Here is a 20,586-nt window from a genome sequence, read left to right on the forward strand (position 1 = left end):
TTTTAATGACAGTGTACAAAGTCAGCTTACCTTTTACTGTCACTGTTCCAGTAAGCAGCAGTAGAAGGAACACCATCCTCAAACCAAACTCCATCATGACACCTTTAAACTTTTCCCACCTAAATAAGAAAACACAAATAAAAGCTAGTAGCAGCTCAGTAGATGTGTTTATGCAGATGTAGCCACAGTCCTGACCCTCACCTTTTAAAGAACAGACTGGGTGGGTCAGTCTGACATAGGATCCTTACAACAGCTACATTGCGAAAAGTAAACTGATTAGTTTAAAACCAGCAGTCATTACTGAGCAATTAGTGGTGAGACTGATTCATGTAAAAAATAAGGAGCCTCCCAGTGGTCACCTTCCACCTGTCTGTGTTATACGCCAATCAATCATGTTCAGCTCATTCAGTTCATCCAGTTCAGAAATAGAACATACTGGGAAATTTTATTTATATGACACTTTTCTAAATACACACAAAAAGATTTTTGTTACATGTTGGGAGCTAGTGGATTATTTTCGGAAATGAAAAAAAAAAAAAAAAGGTGACTGATGACATTAGGACCTTAATATGAGTCCTTCAGTTTCTCACTGCCACAGTCTGTGCAAAATACATTGTCACTGACTCATCCTCTGTTGATCAACTAGCTGATTATTGTTCACTCAAATTAAAGAAAGAAAGAAAGAAAGAAAGAAAAAGAATTTTGACTTTACTGGCACACACCTGACATGAGTGGTGCACTGTGCTGAGATAAATCTCCTGCTGATTTGTCAATGAAATCTGAAACTAAGAGAACGAGGACGTCATGCTCCACAGTCTTAATTGGATTACATGGCTGGGAGTTTCCAGTCTTTTTAAAGCTAATCTCTGATAGAAGCAAATGAGTTAGAGCTTTGACATTTCAAATGTGGATTTCTAAAAGGAGCCAGAACTAAAAAGCTATATGTGATTAGACTACCACCACAGACAACTCACATGATCTCATTTCAAAAACGTCTAGAAGATAAACACAGATCAGTGGATCAGACCATTGTTTCTCCTTCTTTCCTCTGCCATGAATCATCTGATGACCCCTAAAATATACTCACAGCATCAGCATCAGACCTGATGCTGATGCTGTGAGTATATTTTAGTAATAATACTCGCAGTGTGTACTTTTACTGTCCACCACTGATGAGAAACAATAATAGAACTTTCTTCTTAGTATCTATTGACTACAAACAAAGCTCACCAAGACCAATATGCGCCACTGCTCACCCTACCAGCAGACTCTTCATCACCAAAACTTCCAGCACTACTTACATTTGGCTTCACACCTCTCTGATAACCTGGAGAAGATCAGATGGAAATGATGGAGGTTTGAAGTCAGGAGGATGTGGTATTCATGCCTCTAACACTGTGTCTATGGGCTACATCACTTTAAGGATAAATGGACTGCACTTATATAGTGCTTTTCTAGTGGTATCGACCACTCAACGTGCTTCACGCTACACGTCAACCATTCACACACACATTCATACAGCACTTGTTCTAAACATACATTGTCTTTATTTATTTTAGAACTATTTAACACACACATATGACCCACAGTAACCAGCACTCCTACACCTAACCGTGCAGGATGTATCCATCCTCTGATTACTTACCCTTGATGTATGCATTAACCAATTGTACTGCAGAGGTTTGTGATTGTGCCTTGGCAGAGGCTCTCTCACTCCTCTGTGGTGATATTCTCCTGTAAGTCCTCTCTCCATACAAAGTGCTCTCTAACACATTCATACACATTCACACACCGATGACACACATCAGGGTTCAGTATTTTGCCCAAGGATACTTCGGCATGCAGACTGGGGGAGCTGGGGATCGAACCACCGACCCTCAAGCCACAGGCAGTAGGATAGTGTTGCGTGGGAGAATATTTTTTTAGTGCTGGCATTTCTTGACCTTCAGGGATTGTTCAGAGTCTGTGAGTGGGAGTCTGAGAAAAGCAAATACTTAACGTTACGCAGCTAGGACTCCAAAAGGCGTTCAAGCAAACCAGTCACACTCCCGTCTAACCTTTCAAGTGTTAGAACCTGGATACTTTTTAAAACCATGATGGTGAATTGAGTACAAATATGTGCCCATGATTTAGTGCACATATCAAAATCTCACTCCAACCAGGTATTACAAAACCTACAGACTGTGCCCAAAACACACGACACGGGGAGTGGGATGGGATGGGAATGATTCTTCTGAGACTGGGACAGGACAGGATTTTTTTTTTTCTAATTTGACTGGGGATTGGGACGGGATGGGATTATATTTGTGGGAGTGGGATGGAACGGGAGTGAAAATCCACTCCTGTGTCGTGATCATGTTGCTCTGTCACTGCTAGATGTGCTAACAAGTTCACTTTATCAGCTCTATAGGTTGATGATATCTTCCTGCAAACTGGGCACAGATGTTATGGATGAACTCATTAGGTTTTGGTAGCCAAAGGTCAAAAGTCAAGGACACTGCAACCTCACAAGGCAACAGAAATTTACATGCTAATTAACTGCAGCTGGACTGATTGGTGGAGTCATACAACCATGAGATGGAAATTCCAGCTTCACTTTAATCACATAATAAAGAAAACATTTTAGCCATTTAGTTTACCAGTTCTGTGCCCTGCAGTGTGTTCTGTATTATTTCGTCTTTCCTGGAGTCACTGTCAACTGTTTCTGTATTAAATCAGACCAGGATCTTTCCCTGAACCTGAAGCAGGAGCTGTGAGAGTCTAAACAGAACCAGAAAACTGTTTCATAAAGCTGGAGTCTCTATAGGTGAACTGTGTGAACAAAGACATTATCTTTCAACATCTTACTGATACTGATCTAACATTTTGTTGCTAGAAAATGTAATTTTACATTTCTTTACACTGTACATTTCTTTAAAAACACAAAGGAGTGTTAGAGGACTTTTCATGGAGGGTCCAGAATGGAAAAGGTTGATGTGGAGAGCAGAGGACATGCTCAGTACAGGTCATGGCAGTCTATTGTGTAAGGTTTGATGTTTACATGATAATGTGTATATGGATGTTTCAGTCTTTTGGTGGCAGGAAAAGGTCATGTGATCATCATCTGGCATTTTCTGGCCTGAGAAATCCAAATGACAAGCTTCTTATTGGAAGATACGGTCCCAAATATTAATGACATCCTTTAAAATGATCCCACTCCATCACAGACTTTTTCCACACCATCACATGACTGAGTGTATGTCTGTGTAACGGCACGCTATGACAAATGATTCAGTAGTGGATACTAATTCATGCAGACCGACTGCCTCAGGTCACAGAGCAATGCAAAACAACGAGACTCTGTTATTTCCCGGGAAAAATCAACATATTGGAGCCATCACTAATCACACTTAAGAATCATTCAGGATGGATGTTCAACTTAGGTCTGGTGGTTAATACAACATCATATCTTTTCACTCAGAACATCAGAACATTAGTCAGAGTGAGCACAGTCTGTTATCAGTGATATGACTGAATTGCTGGGACTAAGTTGAATCTTTTATGGCCAATGTTGCACTGATAAAAGAAATATTAAACTTAATTACAATTAATTTGTTTACTCCTGTTTTTAAGAGTATTGCACAGTTCTATGGCAAACAGCAGACTTGTGTAAACTCATGACTTTGATTCAATAATATAGTTCAAAACCTGAAAAAGTTCAATTACGTCCCATACATAATTTCATCTCCCTACTGTCTCTGATGGTGTTGGTAGATATCGTGTGTTTTCTGAGAATCCATGATTTTAAACTTGTGTGTTTGAAGTCTGACTGAAACACAAGCATTGTGTGGCTTGTATAGACAGCTATGAATCTGTTCCGTTCTGTGCTTCAGGTGACTGAGGCGTGTGCTCCTCTGTCTCAGGCTCCCTCTTACCTGAAGGAGGTAGCTGTGCGCCATGATCATGGTCAGCTCAGCTGGTGCTTTCATCAAAGCTAGAGCTAGCTGTGGATACAGTTAAAGGTCCAGTTGCAGTTGTTTCAGCCACACTAATGCCAGGTGGACTAGATTAACATCTGGCAGTCTGGAAACATCCAGTCAATTTAGAGATTTTCTTGAGTAGACTTTAGTCATACTGCTCTCTCAGCTGTTTCGCTGGTATACTGACACAGTAGTGAGTGCCTTATTTCAAAACAGAATATATTTTATGAACCCAGCCAAATCTACTTCAATACTTACAATTTTTTAAAGAGTTTTAGGGGTCCTGTTTTCTCTGAGGATAAAAGTGACTTGATGTGAGGTCTCTGAACAGGAGCACCTGGCCTTGGTCAGCCTGTGCTTTAATCTGAGAACGGATATGAGCCTATAAAGGTTGTGTAAGTAAATACAATAAAGGTGTAGTTCTTTCTTTCTTTCCTCCTTCCTTCCCTCCTTTCTGTCTCCCTCTTTGGGAAATCCTGTATTGTTCATTTTAAACTCATTATCTTCTATTAGGGACTTTCATAAAATATTCAAGAAATTAGGCTACATATCATAATAAATGTGCAAATTTAAATGGAATATTAAATGAGTTTAAGTTGGTTTACTGAGGAAGTATTCCCTGCACCAGGTCTAATTCAGTCATTAAGAACTACATGCTTTAGTTTATAATCCAGTACATTCATAACAGGATAAAAAAACAGGGTGGTCTAAAATAAGCCCTCTGGCCTTGTCAGTTAATCTGGACCATTTTGGCATCTTGTGACGCAACTTTCTTGAGGGCGGAACCACGGACAGACTTATATTGTGCAGGCTCCGAATCGGACTCATTAAAGTGAAGGACATTGAAAGTCGGAAGCTGTTCGGTGGGACGCAGAAGGATGTGGCTTGTGACAGTTTTGCTGCCTCTGCTCAGGCTGTATCTGTGCGGAATTAAAGTTCTTCTCTATCAGATGTTCAACAGATCTTTTACGTTACCAGGTCAGGTCTGCTTATATTTCTCACGTATCATACTGTCTGCTCATTTCTTTTGTTTTAACTTCGAATTTCCAGTGTCCACGATATGTGCCATTCGACTCCTATAATTTTGTCTCATTTATATATAAACGGTATTGACAGAGAAATAATTAGCCTCAGTCGTTTTTAATTTCGGAGTCTTGGTCAGTTTGGCATACATCTAATATTCAAAGCATGTGACGTTTAGAGATTCACGGAGGTTCAGTGAATGCAGCTCATTATAATTTTCTACCTAAATAATGACAGTGAACCACCAGTGAACCACATCTAAACCTGACCTTAAGGTTACACACTGTCTTCACTCCTTATTTTTCAGCTTTTGAAATTCAACTCCGCTGGATGTTGTCAAAATGAATTCTATTTATTATATTTGTTACTCAAACATCCCTGTATATCTGTACACCCCCCAGCTTTAGCTGTGTAAGTTGTAGACTGTGTAACTTTCCAGGGATAAGGCTTCACATTCAGTGGATTCACAAGGTCACTCTTCACATTTTGTTATGTTGTAGCCGTATTCTAAAATCATTCAAAATCATTTTTCCCTCACTCGTCTACACGTAATGACAAAGCCAAATCAGAATTTCAGACTTTTTCATTATTGATAAGGAAAATCCAAAACTGAAATAGCACATTGATAGGTGTTCATAAGTATTCAGACCCTTTACTCCATAATCAGTTGAAGCACCTTTGTCAGCAAGTACAGCCTTAAGTCTTCTTTGGTATGACAAACTCTGCACACCTGGATTAGAGGATTCTCTGTTTATTCCCTGCAGATCATTTCATAGTTACATAGGGACTGTTGGTTGACAGCCATTATTAGGTCTCTTTAGAGATGTTTGCTTTGGTTCAAGTCAGGGGCCTGGCTGGACCACTTAAGGGCATTCACAGAATCATCCCTAATCCACCCCTGTATTGTCTTAGCTGTGTGCTGAGGGTCATTGTCTTGTTGGAAGGTAAAATTTCAGCCCAGTCTGAGGTCCTGAGCGATCTGGACCAAGTTTTCATTAAGGATCTCTCTGTACTCTCCTGTTTGGCTTTCCCTCCACTCTGACTAGTCTCCCTGTCTCTGCTGCTGGAAAACATTCCCACAGTCAGATGCTGCCTCCACCATGCTTTACTGCTGGAATAGTATTGAGCAGGTGATGAGTGGTGTCTGGTTTCCTCCGGACATAGCACTCATAGTTAAGGTGAAACAGTTCAAATCTTGGTTTCATCAGACCAGATTTTGTTTTTGCAAATTTTCACAGAGGAGACATTTTGTCTGGATTCTCAGTCATTAAGCCCAGATCAGTGGAGTGTTGCAGTGATGGTTGTCCTTCTGGAAGTTTCTCCATCTCCACACAGGATCTCTGGAGCTCAGCCAGACTGACCATCAGATTCCTGGCTAACTCCGTTACCAAGGCCACCTCCCCCCGACTAGTAAGATTGACTGGGCGGTTTGTTTCAAACTTCTTCTGTGTAAGAATTATAGAGGCCATTGTGCTCCTAGAAACGATCAATGCAGCACAATATTTTTGTTTGTTTTCCCAATCTGTGCCTCGACACAAATCCTGTCTCTTGTCTTTGACGTCATGTCTTGGTTTTTGCTCTGATATGCATTATCAGCTATGAGACCTTATAGAGACAGATGTGTGCCTTTCCAAATCATGTCCAATTAACTGAATTTACCACAGGTGGACTCCAATCAACATCTCCACGATAATGAAGAGAAATGGGAGGACCCTCAGCTAAATTTCAAGTGTCATAGTAAAGGGTCTGAATATTTACGACAATGTGACATTTCTAAAATTCCAGTTTTGCTTTGTCATTATGGGTTAAAAGTATATGAGGGGTGATTGATAAGTTTGTGGCCAACGGTAGAAAGAGATTAATTAAATAGCTGTCTGAGAAAATGGACAACATCGGCCTTCATGCAGTCATCCACACAGTGTTGATCTGAACTCATCCAGCATCCTCCTTGTTCACCTGATTTACCCCTTCATATTACTACTTCTCCAGTTAGAAGGCTCAGTGGTTGCTATTTTGACAATGATGATATTATCATCGCTGCCGTGGACCTTTTTCTCAGTGTTTTATTCAGATTTAAAGCATTAGACCAACAGCAAATTTTCTGATGCCTTGTGAGCATGTGATGGTAGAGTGAGAATTCACTAATGTGTTTTACTTGAATACAAAGAGCTGATTGTGCCGCCAGTTGGTGAAATGGGTTTATATACTTAAAATCTCCAAAAGAATGCAAGCTAGTTATTGGGTAATAATGGGATTTCCTAAATTCTTGTGGCATGGAATATCCCACACCATGACAAAAGGATGAAGACTGACTGGCTTTTGATTTTTGAAACAAAAATACCACCATCCCTACCCTTATCTTCAAGGCTTTGGCCCTCAGTGTAGCCTATTATAGATGGTATGCTCACTAGTCAGGAGTTCAACCCTCAGAAGTAAAAATGAAGGTTGTAATCCTCCACTGCTTTGTAAAACTGTGTGTACACAGTACAATATGAAGTGGGTTAATGTCTTAAAAGACTTTACAACAGAGATGTAAATCAGATAATGATTATATCTTCCCCTTGAAATAAGTGGTTTCATAGTCAGTTAACTTGTGGATCTTTAAAAACCTGTAGTATGTCTGATGGTTCATAATGTAATGTTCACTGGACACTGTTGTAAAACTGTGTTGACCTGTAACCGAGTGACCCCATAATTCCATATTTTCAGCAATAACAACGTCTCTGAAATCAGAGATTAAAAGAAGCCTGGTTAGCAAAGCTGGCGAAGCCTGATTATTTGGCCAAACATGCAATTAAAAGATTTTGACATGCGTGATGAAGAAAATCCAAGGAAAGGCACCATATTCCTAATATACTATAATACTGTATAGATTATTTGCCTGAAACCCTTATAGATCAGAATACTGAATCAGAGTTATTCAAATTATCAGATTTTCTGCTTTATCCTGATTTCCCACATAAGTCTGCTTTTTGTGTGCATTGAACAGGCAGTTTTCCCCTCTGGTTAGGATTCAGCTGATATCAAACTCAAATATTTTAAAATGTCATAGAATTGTTGGTTCACAAATAGTTGATTTCATCCACCTGTAAAAATCCTCAAATATTTATTTCACTATTCCTGTTAGGTGCTTACTAAGTGAAGGCATCCAAGTGGATTGCTTACCAAAGGAACCAATGGAGGGTAAAAGTTCAGGACCTTCATGCTCTGGCCTCAATCTGGTTGCACACCCACGAGCAAAAAGCAAAGTCTGGAAGTACTTTGGCTTTGACACAGATGCAGATGGCTGTATTTTGCACTGGAAACGGATATACTGTCGTGTATGTATGAGTCAAATTGCTTACTCTGGAAATACTTCCAATCTGTCATACCACCTTGAAAAGAACCATCCGGTAGAGTTCAGTGAGTTTGTGAAGAGCAACACCGATCAGATGCGTGAGGCATTCGCCACAGCATTCTCCAGGATAAAGACTGAGCCCTCAGGTCTACATGGTCAGCAACAATCCCAGGACACAAACTTAAGGCACAGTTTAGACTATGAAAACAGAAGACACAATGATCTGACAGTAGCTATTATCAACTTCATCTGTGAGGGGCTGTACCCTGTATCTGTAGTTGAGGAACGTACCTTTAAGACCTTAATGAGTACTGTTGATCCTGGGTACTCTCCACCAAGCAAAAGTGAGCTGGCAGTGAAAATGGTTCCTCAGAGGTATTGCCGTACCCGGGACATGGTCTTTAGTGAGCTTGCTGGGGTTGTGAACTGTGGCGTTACAACAGACCTCTGGCAAAGTCAAACCCAGAACAGAACATACATTTCACTCTCTATGCATTCAGTTAATTACAATAGTACAACTGGTTTCTCTATGACCAACAAGTGCCTGAAAACATTTGAAGTACAAGAGGACAACACAGCTGAGAATATCACCAGAGCAATGTACGAAGCGTTTGTTGAATGGGGGATAACTCATAAAGTCAGCGGTGCCACCACAAATGGTTCAGTAGACATTGTCAAGGCATGCTCGCTCTTGGAATTGTCAGTAGAAATGCCTTGCCTTGGACACACCATCAATCATGCAATGGTTGAAGCCTTCCAGCTGCCACGGGTCGACAGCTTTTTGGGATGTTGCCGCAAACTTGTTGATCACTTCAGAGAACCTGCAATGTATCTGCTGAGAGAAAAACAGAAGCAGCATGGCCTCACTCAGTGTGCACTAATCACAGACAGGGGTAGGTCTTGGTTGGCCACACTAGCAATGTTAGACAGACTAAAAGAGCAGCAGGTGGCTATAACTGCAACACTTACAGAGAGTTCCAGCAGTCATCATTTCAGCTTTGATGGCCCTGACTGGACTTTATTGGAGGGCTTGATTGAAGTCCTCCAGCCTTTTAAAGTCGTGGCTAATATGATCACTTCCTGCAGATACCCAACCATTAGCATGGTGAGGCCTGTACTTCATATGCTGTTGAACACCACCCTCAAGGTCAAGGAAGGGGACCTCAAAGAGATAAGCATGACCAAAGAGGTTATCTCCAAGGTCCTATCAAGCACCTATTCACAGAATTCGCAGCTATCGCAAGAGATCTCAACATTCCTCAACATTGCCACATTCCTGGATCCCCGGTACAAGAGGTTGCCTTTCCTGTCCACTCAGGAACGCTCCAAAGTTGAAAGTAACATCATCGAGGAGGCAAAGACAATTCTTGAGAAGCAGATTTCAGAGCGGTCATGCCTTGATGACTTCTCCTTGTTGTCTGATGAACCACCTAGCAAAAAACAGGCACCTGTGAGAGAATCTTCAGCCAGCAGCACATCCCAAGATAACCCTTTGGCTGCCATATTTTGCCAGTCTGACACAGACCAGAGCCAGGAGGAGCTGCATGCTCAGGTCATGGAGGAGCTGAGCAACTATAAGTCACAGAGGGTCCTAGGTCTGAATGAAGACCCTTTACTATGGTGGTCGAGTCATGCAGCCTTGTTCCCTACCCTCCCCAAGGTGCTGCAGAAGTACTGGTGTGTTCCTGCCACAAGTGTACCTTGTCACAGGCTGTTCAGTTCTTCTGGGACTGTGCTGTGTGGGAAGAGGAACCGCATTGCTCCAGCGCTAGTAGATCAACAGATCTTCTTGTATGAGAATTTGAGGAGCTACTACGAATCTGAGCCCTGTGAGGATGATTTGGACAATGTTTGGGAAGGAAATTGTAGTCTAGGTCAGCCTCTTGAGTGACTGTAGGCTTAAAGTTGTAAAATTTGACAACTTTATTGCCTGTGCACTGCGTGTGTACATGACCTGCTAAAGCATTAAAAAATCAAGATATTTCAATGTAAAGGACCTGTGAAAAACCCCTGTCTGAGTTTTGGCCTATCATCTGTAAGAAAAGAATTTGGCCTTATTGCCTCACCCAATCATTTAATAATAGTGTATTATGTTGGGGAGAGCTTTTATATCTTTCTGAGAGTGAGATAAGACTGTATCAGTCTCATGTCAGAGTGACTGAGCTAAACCTAGGACATGTTTAGCCTAACTACTACAAAGACTGAAGCAAGACAAACAGCTAGCCTGTCCAAAGTTCAAAAACATGTCTACTAACACCTTTAAAGCTCAATAATGAACCTTCATTTGTTCAATCTATGTATAAACAAAATGTAGAAACTAGCTGTTGAGCTGTTGTTCAAGAAATAGCTCCAACACTAAAACCAAACATGTTGTTTTTAGCTGTTAGTGGATTGGCTTTAGGTTCACTAGATATCTCAACAAGCACTGGATGCCCTGAAACCTTTTAACCCACATCCATGGTCCCTGGGATCCTAATAACTTTATGGCTCCTCTGACTCTTCATCTAGCTCCATCATTAGGTCAATATTTGAATTTGCCCAATACTTCAGTTTGTGACCAAACACCTGCAAAACTAATGGTATATCCATCAACATCAGTTGGATATTGAATTGAATTGATTTATCAGCTTTAGAGGTGTTGTTAAGCTTTTCTTTTTACTTTGGACAAAGCAAGCTGTTCCCCAGTGCTCCCAGTCATAATACTGTGTCCTGACTCAGGTTCTATACTTAACACAGAAAAATAAGAGTAATATTAATCTTTTGATCTCAGTCTTGGAGGAAAAAGACTACAATATAGAAAGGCTGTCATAAAATCTATAAATCAACAGTATAATTTTTCAAATTGATTTTTACTATCTTACAAATGAGAGAAAGTAATTAAATGCTATAACTGAATAATGTTCTTCCATCATAGATGGAACATTTTTGTCAAAATGTTGTTTATTGTAATAAACAAAACATCAGAATCAGCCATTATATGTTCATGTTGGATCAAACAAATCTGATAACCTGAAAGAATTCTAGTGATTATAGTAATTGGTGAGTAATTATGCTGTAAGCACTATCTTTTTTGTTTTGTTTTGTTTTTTTCTGTTGTACATTTTTGTCAGACAGTATGATTCAACTTATGTCTAAACATGTCTTGCTCTGCATTACACTGGTACATGTACTATATGATGTAAAAAAACAAAGTAAAGAGTTTGTTTTCAACATTTGCTTGACTGGTTGATGTTCAAACCATTTACATTGCAATATTAATGCAGTAATTGTTAATCTGTCACAGGGGCAACAGATTTTATCATCTGATTCTTGTCTTAATTACAGACTAGACATTCCTGCCCTAACACAGTCCACATATACTGAACCCTAATTTGCCTGCAATGTCTCATCTGTATGTGAATGTGAAAGCACTTTGTGTGTATGGAACAAGTGCTGTATGAATGTGAAAATGTGGCCTGTAGTGTGAAGCACTCTGAGTGGTTAATATGACTAGAAAAGCACTATATAAGTGCTGGCCATTTACAGAGTCCACTGCATGGCCCAGACCTCCCCCTCTATCTGACACCTCTTCGCTTGATACTTCTTTTGTTTTAAGCCATGCAACTTAAAACAAAAGAACTATTTTACGTCAGCCATCTTATCATTGCTTCCCACAGTCACACACACACGTACACAGTGTTGATAGATTGGGTTAGAGTCTGTGTTTTGTCATTTCATTTGGTATTAGTTCAAATAAATACTTTTGAACACTGAATATTTTGCTGGCCTTCTTAATGTTGTACAAAAGCGAGTATTGCCAACCTCTATGCTGCAGAACTCCAGATCTTTCAACTTTTACTAACTATTGATATGGTCATTTGGTTGTAGTTATTAACTTAATTATTAATCAAGATTCCAAATTGATAATTTGTATATTTTAGGAGACTGATTTAATGTAACCTCAGTAACCTGGCCATGGTGCAACCTTGCATGTTATTTACAAAGAAAAAATCTGAATCATATTGATGCTGATTTAAAGGACTGCATTATGTTCTCATGTGGTGCCCTCTCTCCTCCATACAGTCTTACCCAAGCAAAATGGAAGGGTTGCCATTGTGACAGGGGGTACCAGAGGAATGGGTTTAGAGACAGCGAGACACCTGGCAAGCCTTGGCATGCATGTTGTCATAGGTAGGCTACTATCCAACCATGCACCCACTCAGTCAGCATCTGTGTACCAGCTGTATGAACATTACTGTATATACCCTGCTTTCCCCTTTTAATACAGGTGAATATATCTCCACAGTCCAGCTCTAGGTTGAAATATTTGCCAGTTTTTCCCTCATCTAATATCTTCACTGGAAATAAACAAATACTGTCAAAAGAAGACATGGTTGTGCACTATAACTGCATTACTTTTTATTTAGTGATTTGCATAATAGCACAGGACCTGTCTCAGAGCAAAATATGTAGGCCTCTTTTCTCTATGTTTTTGAAGCTTTTAAAAGCTCATAGATGCACATGTTCCTAACTGGTGGCCAATTGTTGCTTAAGCACTAACTTTTCCCCCTAGACAATTGTGGTTTATATCCTAATATTGGACACATGGAGGCCAAAATTAGAAGCAGAGAACTTGCACACAGTAATTTATTTTCAAGTTGATATACATTGTCTGTAGTTTTTAAAAGACCTGGATCCACCAGCAGCCTCTACAGGCTGTGCTATCTTGAACCTCACCTCCAGTCAGACTAAACTTGAATGAACTGAAATAGGAAATGATCTCCATGCCTAGTAGTCAGATGGTATTTGATCACATGTTCTGTCATATATATGTTTATACAGTGTTTTGTAGTCCAAATGCTGTCAAGTAAAGCTTAGACTGGTGAAGTTATATAGATAAATCTTAATGAATTCCATGATACGTAATTCATTTGTGCTGCTCTAGGCAGAGATGACATGAGTCAGTGTAAGTTGATGTGGTTATCTGCTGGACATCTGCCCACCAAGTCTCTCTGATCTTCATCATCTCCAGCTGGGAACGAGAGAGAAGAGGGTGCAGCAGCCGTCAAGAAGATTCATGAAGAAGGCAGCAAGGGGAAAGGTAATTATCAAGTCTGTCTCCACGTCTCTGTCTGAGGTCTCATCTGTCATTTTAGCATTTTTTTTAGCCAGAACACGAAAACAAAAGCTCTTTTAAAGTCGATACACATTAGCCGCATTATTTTGAGGACTTAACAGCTAAAAATGTGATGTGACAGCTGGTGCTCAACGTGAAGCCTTTAATGCTGGATGGAGAACCATGGATATGGTGGATATGGTTCTCCAGTGTTTCTAAAGGATTCAGAGAAAACACAAATTTTGAAATGTTCTGTAATTAATTATGGTCCCTGATGAAAGTTAAGATGTCATCCATATGAGGTCATCTGTCTTTTGTAAATTGAACTCAAAACAGCTCTCTGTCATGTCTTCAATATAGTCTCACACAGTTTTTTAAAAAGAACTTTTTATTCCTCAAGGAAATCTTGACAGGACAGCCATCTTATTTTATCTTACCATTTTGTTGGTTCACTCTGCTAGGTGAAAAATAAAGTAGAACTGAACTTTAGATCACTCATTACTGATATGTACCTGTAACCAGACTAATTGACTGGCGATCTCTACAGGGTGTACCCTGCCTCTTAACCAATGTCAGGCTGGGATTGGCTCCAGCCCAGCCCTCCCTTAAAGGATAAGTACTGTATTATAGGTAATGGATGAATGATTGGTTGGTTCCTGGAAGGGTCTAACTTGGCACTAATTCTAGTGGAATGGAGGTACACTTCCAAATAATTACTGTAAAACAACTGCTAGTCATTCAGTTATTACACCACAGTCATACATCCATCCATTATCTATACCTCTTATCCATTAAGGGTTGTGGGGGGGCTGGAGCCTATGAGAGGCAGGGTACACCCTGTATAGTTTGGCAGTCCATCGTAGGGCCAACATGTAGAGACAAACAACCATTCACACCCACGTTCATATCTATGGGTCACCAATTAACCTAATGCATGTGTTCGGACTGTGGGAGGAAGCCCGAGTACCCAGAGAGAACCCACACAGGCACAGGGAAAACGTGCAAACTCCACACAGAAAAGCCCTGGGTGAACTGGGGCTTGAACCCGGAACCTTCTTGCTGTGAGGCTACGACCACTGCGCCACTATGCTGCCCAACAGTCATGCAATTAGACAAATACAGAGAATAAAGTTGTTCAGGAACCAATAAATGAATATTTATTCTAATGTGTCAGTCATGAAGATTTAATCAGTTCTTTCAAGGAAATTCTTTGGTTTAGAAACATTACACAGTTACATATTCCATAGTTTCCTGCTTCCTCCTTAAAACTTATGTATTGTACTGTATCACTACAATCACTTTCTCTCCTTCTAATCAGCACAGAAATCATCCTAGAAATGTTGACAATAATTCACAGTCTACTTATGAGTTTTTTCCTGAGCTTTCAGCTACATCTCATAGTCCTCATCAGAGGATGGAGTATTGAACTTAGTCACATGATAACAGGTTGTTGTATGCGGGTGGAGGTGTTACCCTGGTCTCTGGTGTCAGATGATGCGGTCGTCCTCTGAATCCTGCTCCATGACCTTTGACCTCCTCAAGAGGATGCTGTGACTGCTTTTGATCTGGTTTTCACAGGCAGCTGATGTCATCATACACCACTCCCGACTTGCTCTCAGGGGGTCCTGTCCTTAAGGTGGACTGGCTGAGATCGTCAGGTGATTTAATAGAGTCTGTCCAGGTCTTTAGTTGTGGTAAGACCTGCTTTGAACAGAGTTACACTAGCGCCCTGTATCATGTGACTTAAGTTCCAAGTGAGCAAACTCCATCTGCTAAAGAAGGCCAGGAGACGCAGCTGAAAGCTTCAGAAAAAGCTAACAAGTGGGTGTTGATTTAAGGTTAATCTGTTGAACTACTTAATACATTTTCATACAAAAATGACTGTACATTTATTACATTTAAAGTGTTACTTTAAAAGGATGTGATGTGACTTCATTGTCCACCAAACAGAGACATGAAGACATATGACTTATAAAAGAACAGGTCACACTCACTCACACTCACAACATGACCCAGCTCTAAAACAAATTAAATAAGCACTGATGTAGAATCAGCATGGATAATAAAACATGTCTGTCATCCTGTAAGAGAAATATTCGTTGATTAGAAATGACTTTGTAGTGTGAAATTAGTCCAAGAAACAGCTCTGAAACACAAGGCTTTATGGGTTTGTGATTGAACCCATTTGTTCTGAATAAGCCTCAAATGAGCGTTAATAACACAACACTGAATACTCAGCCAGCATCTCTACAGATCTAACCTACTTCCTTTCACTTCAAAAACTGGTTCTAAAATACTGAATCATACAAACTGCACTGATCAGCTTTGAATGGGACTCATACCACGGAGAGATCTTTGTTTCGGTCCCACTGTGTGACAGAAATCAGTACTGATTGGACTTTTCCATAAGATTTAATCAGGTGCTTTAGCTGTCCATTCAGAAAAGACACAAGCGGTAGCAAGTGACTCATTAATAACACGCCTGCAGTTGCCAAGAAGTAAGACTGTACCAGGGTTTACAGGTTTTAAAGCTGCTCAGAGATTTAATCCATCCCAGAGGCCACATTCAGCACAGACTTTAACCCCCATATGTCTGAAATAATATTCCTCTTCAAAAGAGTGGGAATACTAGACTTTGGATTTTCTCAGGAAAAAGGTCAAAAACCTCTGCTGTCTGCTAAGATGATTTACTTTTTTTTTTCCAGTTGAGTTTGTCTTCCTGGACTTGACCTCACTGAAATCAGTGCGACAGTTTGTTCAGAAGTTCAGGGACAGAGGACTCCCCCTCCATGTTTTGGTTAACAACGGTGAGCTGTTTTACTGGCTGTAAATTCATGAAAGGCCGTGCTAGTGTTGCATGTTTGAAAAGCTCTCTCCTCTTCTACTCGTGCTGCTGTCATATAGCTGGGACCATGCTGGTCCCTGAAAGACAGACAGAGGATGGCTTTGAGTTCCACTTTGGTCTCAACTACCTGGGCCACTTCCTGCTGACCAACCTGCTGCTGGATGTGCTGAAGAGGTCAGGTCGACACGGCTGCTGCTCCAGAATCGTCAACATGTCCTCTGCCACACACTATGCAGGAGTCCTGGACATGAATGATTTGGACAGAAGGTAAGAGGGAAACACAATATTGTTCTTCTTTAGGTCACTAGGCAGTTTCACAAACACTCAGTGCCCTGCTTTAATCAAACGTGCAACAACAAGTGACAACAAGTAGGTGTTGGGTACATAGACTGTGTGGGCATCTCCCTCAGCTTTTGGTTCATGTTCCTGCTTTAACCACACTTAACATTTAAATGCATCTAGTGGCTGGGGAGTGTTTAATATATTGCTTTCTTTATGGTGTAAGCATTATTCTGTTATTTCTGTACCTTTGCTTCTAGTGTTTAGATACTGTTTCAGTTGGTGGTGAGGGTTAGGGTTAGGGTTAGGGTTAGGGAAACGGACATGGTTCTGAGGCGTCTGCTCTCAGCACAAATACCAACAACTGTCTTTGTGCTGCTTCATTTGAATGAACCTCTCACCTGTTTGTTCCAGCGCTGGTTTTTGTGCTACCACAATCATCTTTGGAGATCCAGTCACAGAGCAGTTTGATCTGTTAAATGTCCTCTGAGCACACACAGCCTCAGACATTCATCTGACTCTACAGGATGAGAGTGGAAAGGGGAAGTTGTTCACTTCCGTAAGACAACAGAGCTGCTGAAACTGAACACTGGGTCGTCCAACATGAGGCTGTACTTGGTGGCAGAAAAGTTGACTTTGGTTTCATCATCACGGCCAAACATTCAGTTGTAAAATCCTGTCAGTGAGGCTGGACACACACACACACATCTGTTCCTCCAGCTGGACCTATTATTGTCTCATCAGTACATGAAACAAGACTCTACCAGTATTTTAAAATGTCGTCCATTTGTATGTACCAGCGTACCCCAGGAGAAAACATTAACTAACATGTAGCATTCAGAAACAGTGCCTACACTCTTGGTATCAACCAATACCATCAACCCACACAGGTCCAAACCATGATGTTCTGGTTCAGTAGCAAACTGAGAGTTTGTGCTCATTTCAACTTTCAGAGCTAACCTGCCCACACCCCTCCACCCCCCACCTCCTCTGTGTCTAGGACGTGCTACAGTTCCCATGGCGCCTACTCTCAAAGCAAACTGGCTCTGGTCCTCTTCACCTACTACCTGCAAGAGCAGCTGACAGCCGGCAACTTTCCAGTGACTGTCAACGCCGTGGACCCCGGCATGGTGGACACAGCGCTGTACGACAACCTGTGGAGCCTTGCACAGGCGATGAAGAAACCAGTGGCCAAGATACTATTCAGGGTACATCTGTACTAACATCATGACTTCTCCTGTGTTAACACAGTCTGATTCATTTTATCTCTTGTAAGGATGGGTGATTCAGCCATAAAAAGGAATTCTTTTTTCAAGATTAATGTTCTTTCTCCTCCATATTTCATCATATTATTTAGGATTTTGTGTACAAGACAGTTGAGAATGGTTGCATATTTAAGAAATTCAGGATATTCCATACAACTGAATTCTCAGTACAGCACTGGCATCTGCTTTAATTTGCAGCTGAGATATTTTTGATATTTTATTTTGTCTGAGCTGAGATATAGCAGAGAGGTCTGAATGATAGGTCATATCCATCCATCAAAAACAAAAAATTTGAATTAATTGAATGAAGTCTTTACATTGCCTAATCTGAGCTATAGTGTAATCTGTAAAGATGATTTGTAACACGGCCTGCTTGGTAAGTGCATCTCTTCTTCATGTGTGTTCTCCTCAGAGTCCAGCAGAGGGAGCATCCACAGCCATCTACACTGCAGCTGCCTCTGAGATGGAGGGGGTGGGGGGCTGTTACCTGTACAACGGCCAGAAGACACAGTCGTCCGACCTGTCCTACAACTCGGAGCTACAGGCAGAGCTGTGGAAGAAGAGCTGTGAGCTGGTGGGTCTACAGGAGGCCTGACGGGCTGTCATCTGACAGATGCTGTGGTAAATAACCAGTGAGAACACATGAACAACCTAAAAGCCTTAGCAGTGCTTGTTTCATCCACACAAGACTCTGGTGATTTTTAGAATATTCTGTTTTCCATGTATGTTTCTGTAAAACTGCTTGTTTGTTCAAGACCTGTTCAATCAAACAAAAAAAAAAAAAAAACAAACATCAGTACTGGTCTAATACTGTCATTACAGTGTGATATTAAGTAGCATATTAGAAATCAAAGAGCCTGATTCCTGAAACAAGTCATTTTGTGTGTACATGTTATTATTGTAAGGTCTGACAAAACTCTGACAGACGTCTGTAATAATGCCATCCCTTAACATTTCCTATGTTGATCAATTTCAGACGTGTAGAGAAATATAATTTAAATGGTCCTCAGGAACTCTGATGCATTTTGAATGTATATTTTCCAGACAATACTGTGATATTAAGTTTAATTTACAGTGTACTGTATATATGTGATTGAGTGACTGTTAGGATGTGTGACATACAGTCAAATGATTAGTATTATCTCTGCTTGGAATCATCAGAAACTGTGTATCTCTCATGTAAAACCACTGCGAGCTGCCACATGCTGAGATTTATTAGTTCTTTTATTTGAATGCACTGTGCTTCTGTAGCTGTGTCCCACTTCAGACACCCCCTGCTTGTCCAGGTAAAACCATAATACAAGCCTGCTCAGATGTAGCACATGGTTCCATTCTTAAGTGAGAGACATCCCCAAATCATGAGCCAGATTACTGTCCATGTGAAAGTGTGTGCTGCAGTTACTGCTGCAGTGTTCTAACCATGCTGTCCAGGACATTGTAATGGTAAATGGACTGCATTTATATAGCGCTTTTTTAGTCTTATCGACCACTCAAAGCACTTCACACTACAGGTCACATTCACCCCTGAACACACACATTCATACAGGACTTCATTGTTAGTCTGTGTTTGCCAAATGAACACACAGAAAGACTCATAATCACTCATAAAGTGCCTTTTGTCTATTTTAATAAGTGGTGCCTGATTTATATTTTATAATTTTTACAAGAAGTATCAGAAGCACATGGCGGCCCTTGAGAAATCTCATGAATTAGAAACACAATGATCTGTTAATTGAACAAACAGCTTGATGAGAAGTGTCTATAGAACTGTTTTAAACTATATTCATTGTCTACACTAAATCTCTGTGCTGTGGCCCTTAACTTATTTGTATTGAAATAAATAATAAATATAGTGTATAAGACCATACTTTGCTTTACAAAAGTCTACTTTAACCAATATATTAGAACACAATAACAAAAAAGTTGTATCAGTGGTATCAGCGCAGTGATCAGGAAGTTTTGGAATAAGCAATAAAGAACTTGAGTGTGCCAGAGATGTGTGGTTTGTAATATGATAAGTCAGCAAACTGTGTGAGGATTTCCAGAAGAAAAATAATAGAAATGCCACCATTAAAATATCTTCCGTGTCTATATATTTCACAATCTATGCAACTTTGTAGTTTTAAATTCATAAATAAGAGAAAAATAGAAGAAAAAAGGAAAGGAGAAAAGAGAGAGAAAAATGACAAAACACCTGCTTCTCTAAATGTTAATAATTCTGTGTTTTTACTGCCGATGTATTTATGAAACTAATATTTATATTCACTCCTGTTTTTATAATCGAGTTGTTTGCAACTCTTTAATACAGAGGTGTTGTTCCCTCATATTCTAAATCCCCTTAGAAAATGTTCATATTAACTGGGAGTATAGCCTTCTCACCAAACACCAGTTCTCTGCTGGTGGGGGCCAGGTGCCCCTTTTTTTATTTTTTCACCCCTGACCCTCAGACAGCCTGGATCTGCCACTGGTCCAAGTTACTGAGGGGAACAGATTTTTAATGAGAACCAGTTTCTATCAAGGATGAACTGTGTGTCCTATCTCAAACCTAAAGAGACTGTATGTTTTTGTGAATAGCTTTGTGTTGTTAGGTAACATGGGCAGCTGTTAAAACAACATGATCCTGAGAAATAACCCTGACAAATCTGAGCTTTTCTCTCTAAACTGAGCTGGGCCCAGTAGATATTTAAAGAAAGCCTCCCCAGGCAGAACCCTGTTGCAGTTACAACAAGATTTTAAGACTTCAAGGTCTGTAGCTAACACAAATCTCATCTCAAATCACACAC

At 40.4% G+C, this 20,586-nt stretch overlaps 3 protein-coding genes across 6 annotated transcripts in view; all 3 read left to right on the top strand.

Moving 5' to 3' along the window:
* The window catches only part of prkx (protein kinase X-linked), a 268,673-nt gene that overhangs the window by 148,441 nt on the left and 99,646 nt on the right, over positions 1 to 20,586 (top strand). The gene's annotated exons all lie outside the window — the stretch shown is intronic.
* Positions 4,801 to 11,531, top strand: LOC108902585 (E3 SUMO-protein ligase ZBED1). Its single transcript, XM_018704509.2, has 2 exons — positions 4,801 to 4,937; positions 8,110 to 11,531. Exon 2 carries the CDS (start codon positions 8,159 to 8,161, stop codon positions 10,208 to 10,210), a length of 2,052 nt encoding a protein of 683 aa, XP_018560025.1. The 5' UTR covers positions 4,801 to 4,937; positions 8,110 to 8,158; the 3' UTR covers positions 10,211 to 11,531.
* dhrsx (dehydrogenase/reductase (SDR family) X-linked) lies at positions 4,803 to 19,797 on the top strand. Of its 3 annotated transcripts, none has more exons than XM_018704511.2 (7): positions 4,803 to 4,937; positions 12,382 to 12,489; positions 13,331 to 13,399; positions 16,120 to 16,221; positions 16,319 to 16,526; positions 17,539 to 17,746; positions 18,216 to 19,797. In XM_018704511.2, exons 1-7 carry the CDS (start codon positions 4,838 to 4,840, stop codon positions 18,396 to 18,398), a joined length of 978 nt encoding a protein of 325 aa, XP_018560027.1. In that variant the 5' UTR covers positions 4,803 to 4,837; the 3' UTR covers positions 18,399 to 19,797. The 3 variants fall into 3 exon arrangements, with proteins under 3 accessions (XP_018560027.1, XP_018560029.1, XP_050921822.1); XM_018704513.2 differs by lacking the exon at positions 4,803 to 4,937 and adding an exon at positions 5,902 to 6,392; XM_051065865.1 differs by lacking the exon at positions 4,803 to 4,937 and adding an exon at positions 8,179 to 8,302.

The sequence above is a fragment of the Lates calcarifer genome, linkage group LG7_2 (assembly GCF_001640805.2).
Source record: "Lates calcarifer isolate ASB-BC8 linkage group LG7_2, TLL_Latcal_v3, whole genome shotgun sequence".
NCBI lineage: Eukaryota > Metazoa > Chordata > Actinopteri > Centropomidae > Lates > Lates calcarifer.

Coding starts and splice junctions, on each gene's coding strand:
- dhrsx (XM_018704511.2), top strand. CDS start 4,838: ATGTGGCTTGTGACAGTTTTGCTGCCTCTGCTCAGGCTGTATCTGTGC. Junction 13,400..16,119: donor AGAAGGCAGCAAGGGGAAAG/GTAATTATCAAG, acceptor TTTTTTTTCCAG/TTGAGTTTGTCTTCCTGGAC. Junction 16,527..17,538: donor ATGAATGATTTGGACAGAAG/GTAAGAGGGAAA, acceptor CTCTGTGTCTAG/GACGTGCTACAGTTCCCATG.
- LOC108902585 (XM_018704509.2), top strand. CDS start 8,159: ATGGAGGGTAAAAGTTCAGGACCTTCATGCTCTGGCCTCAATCTGGTT.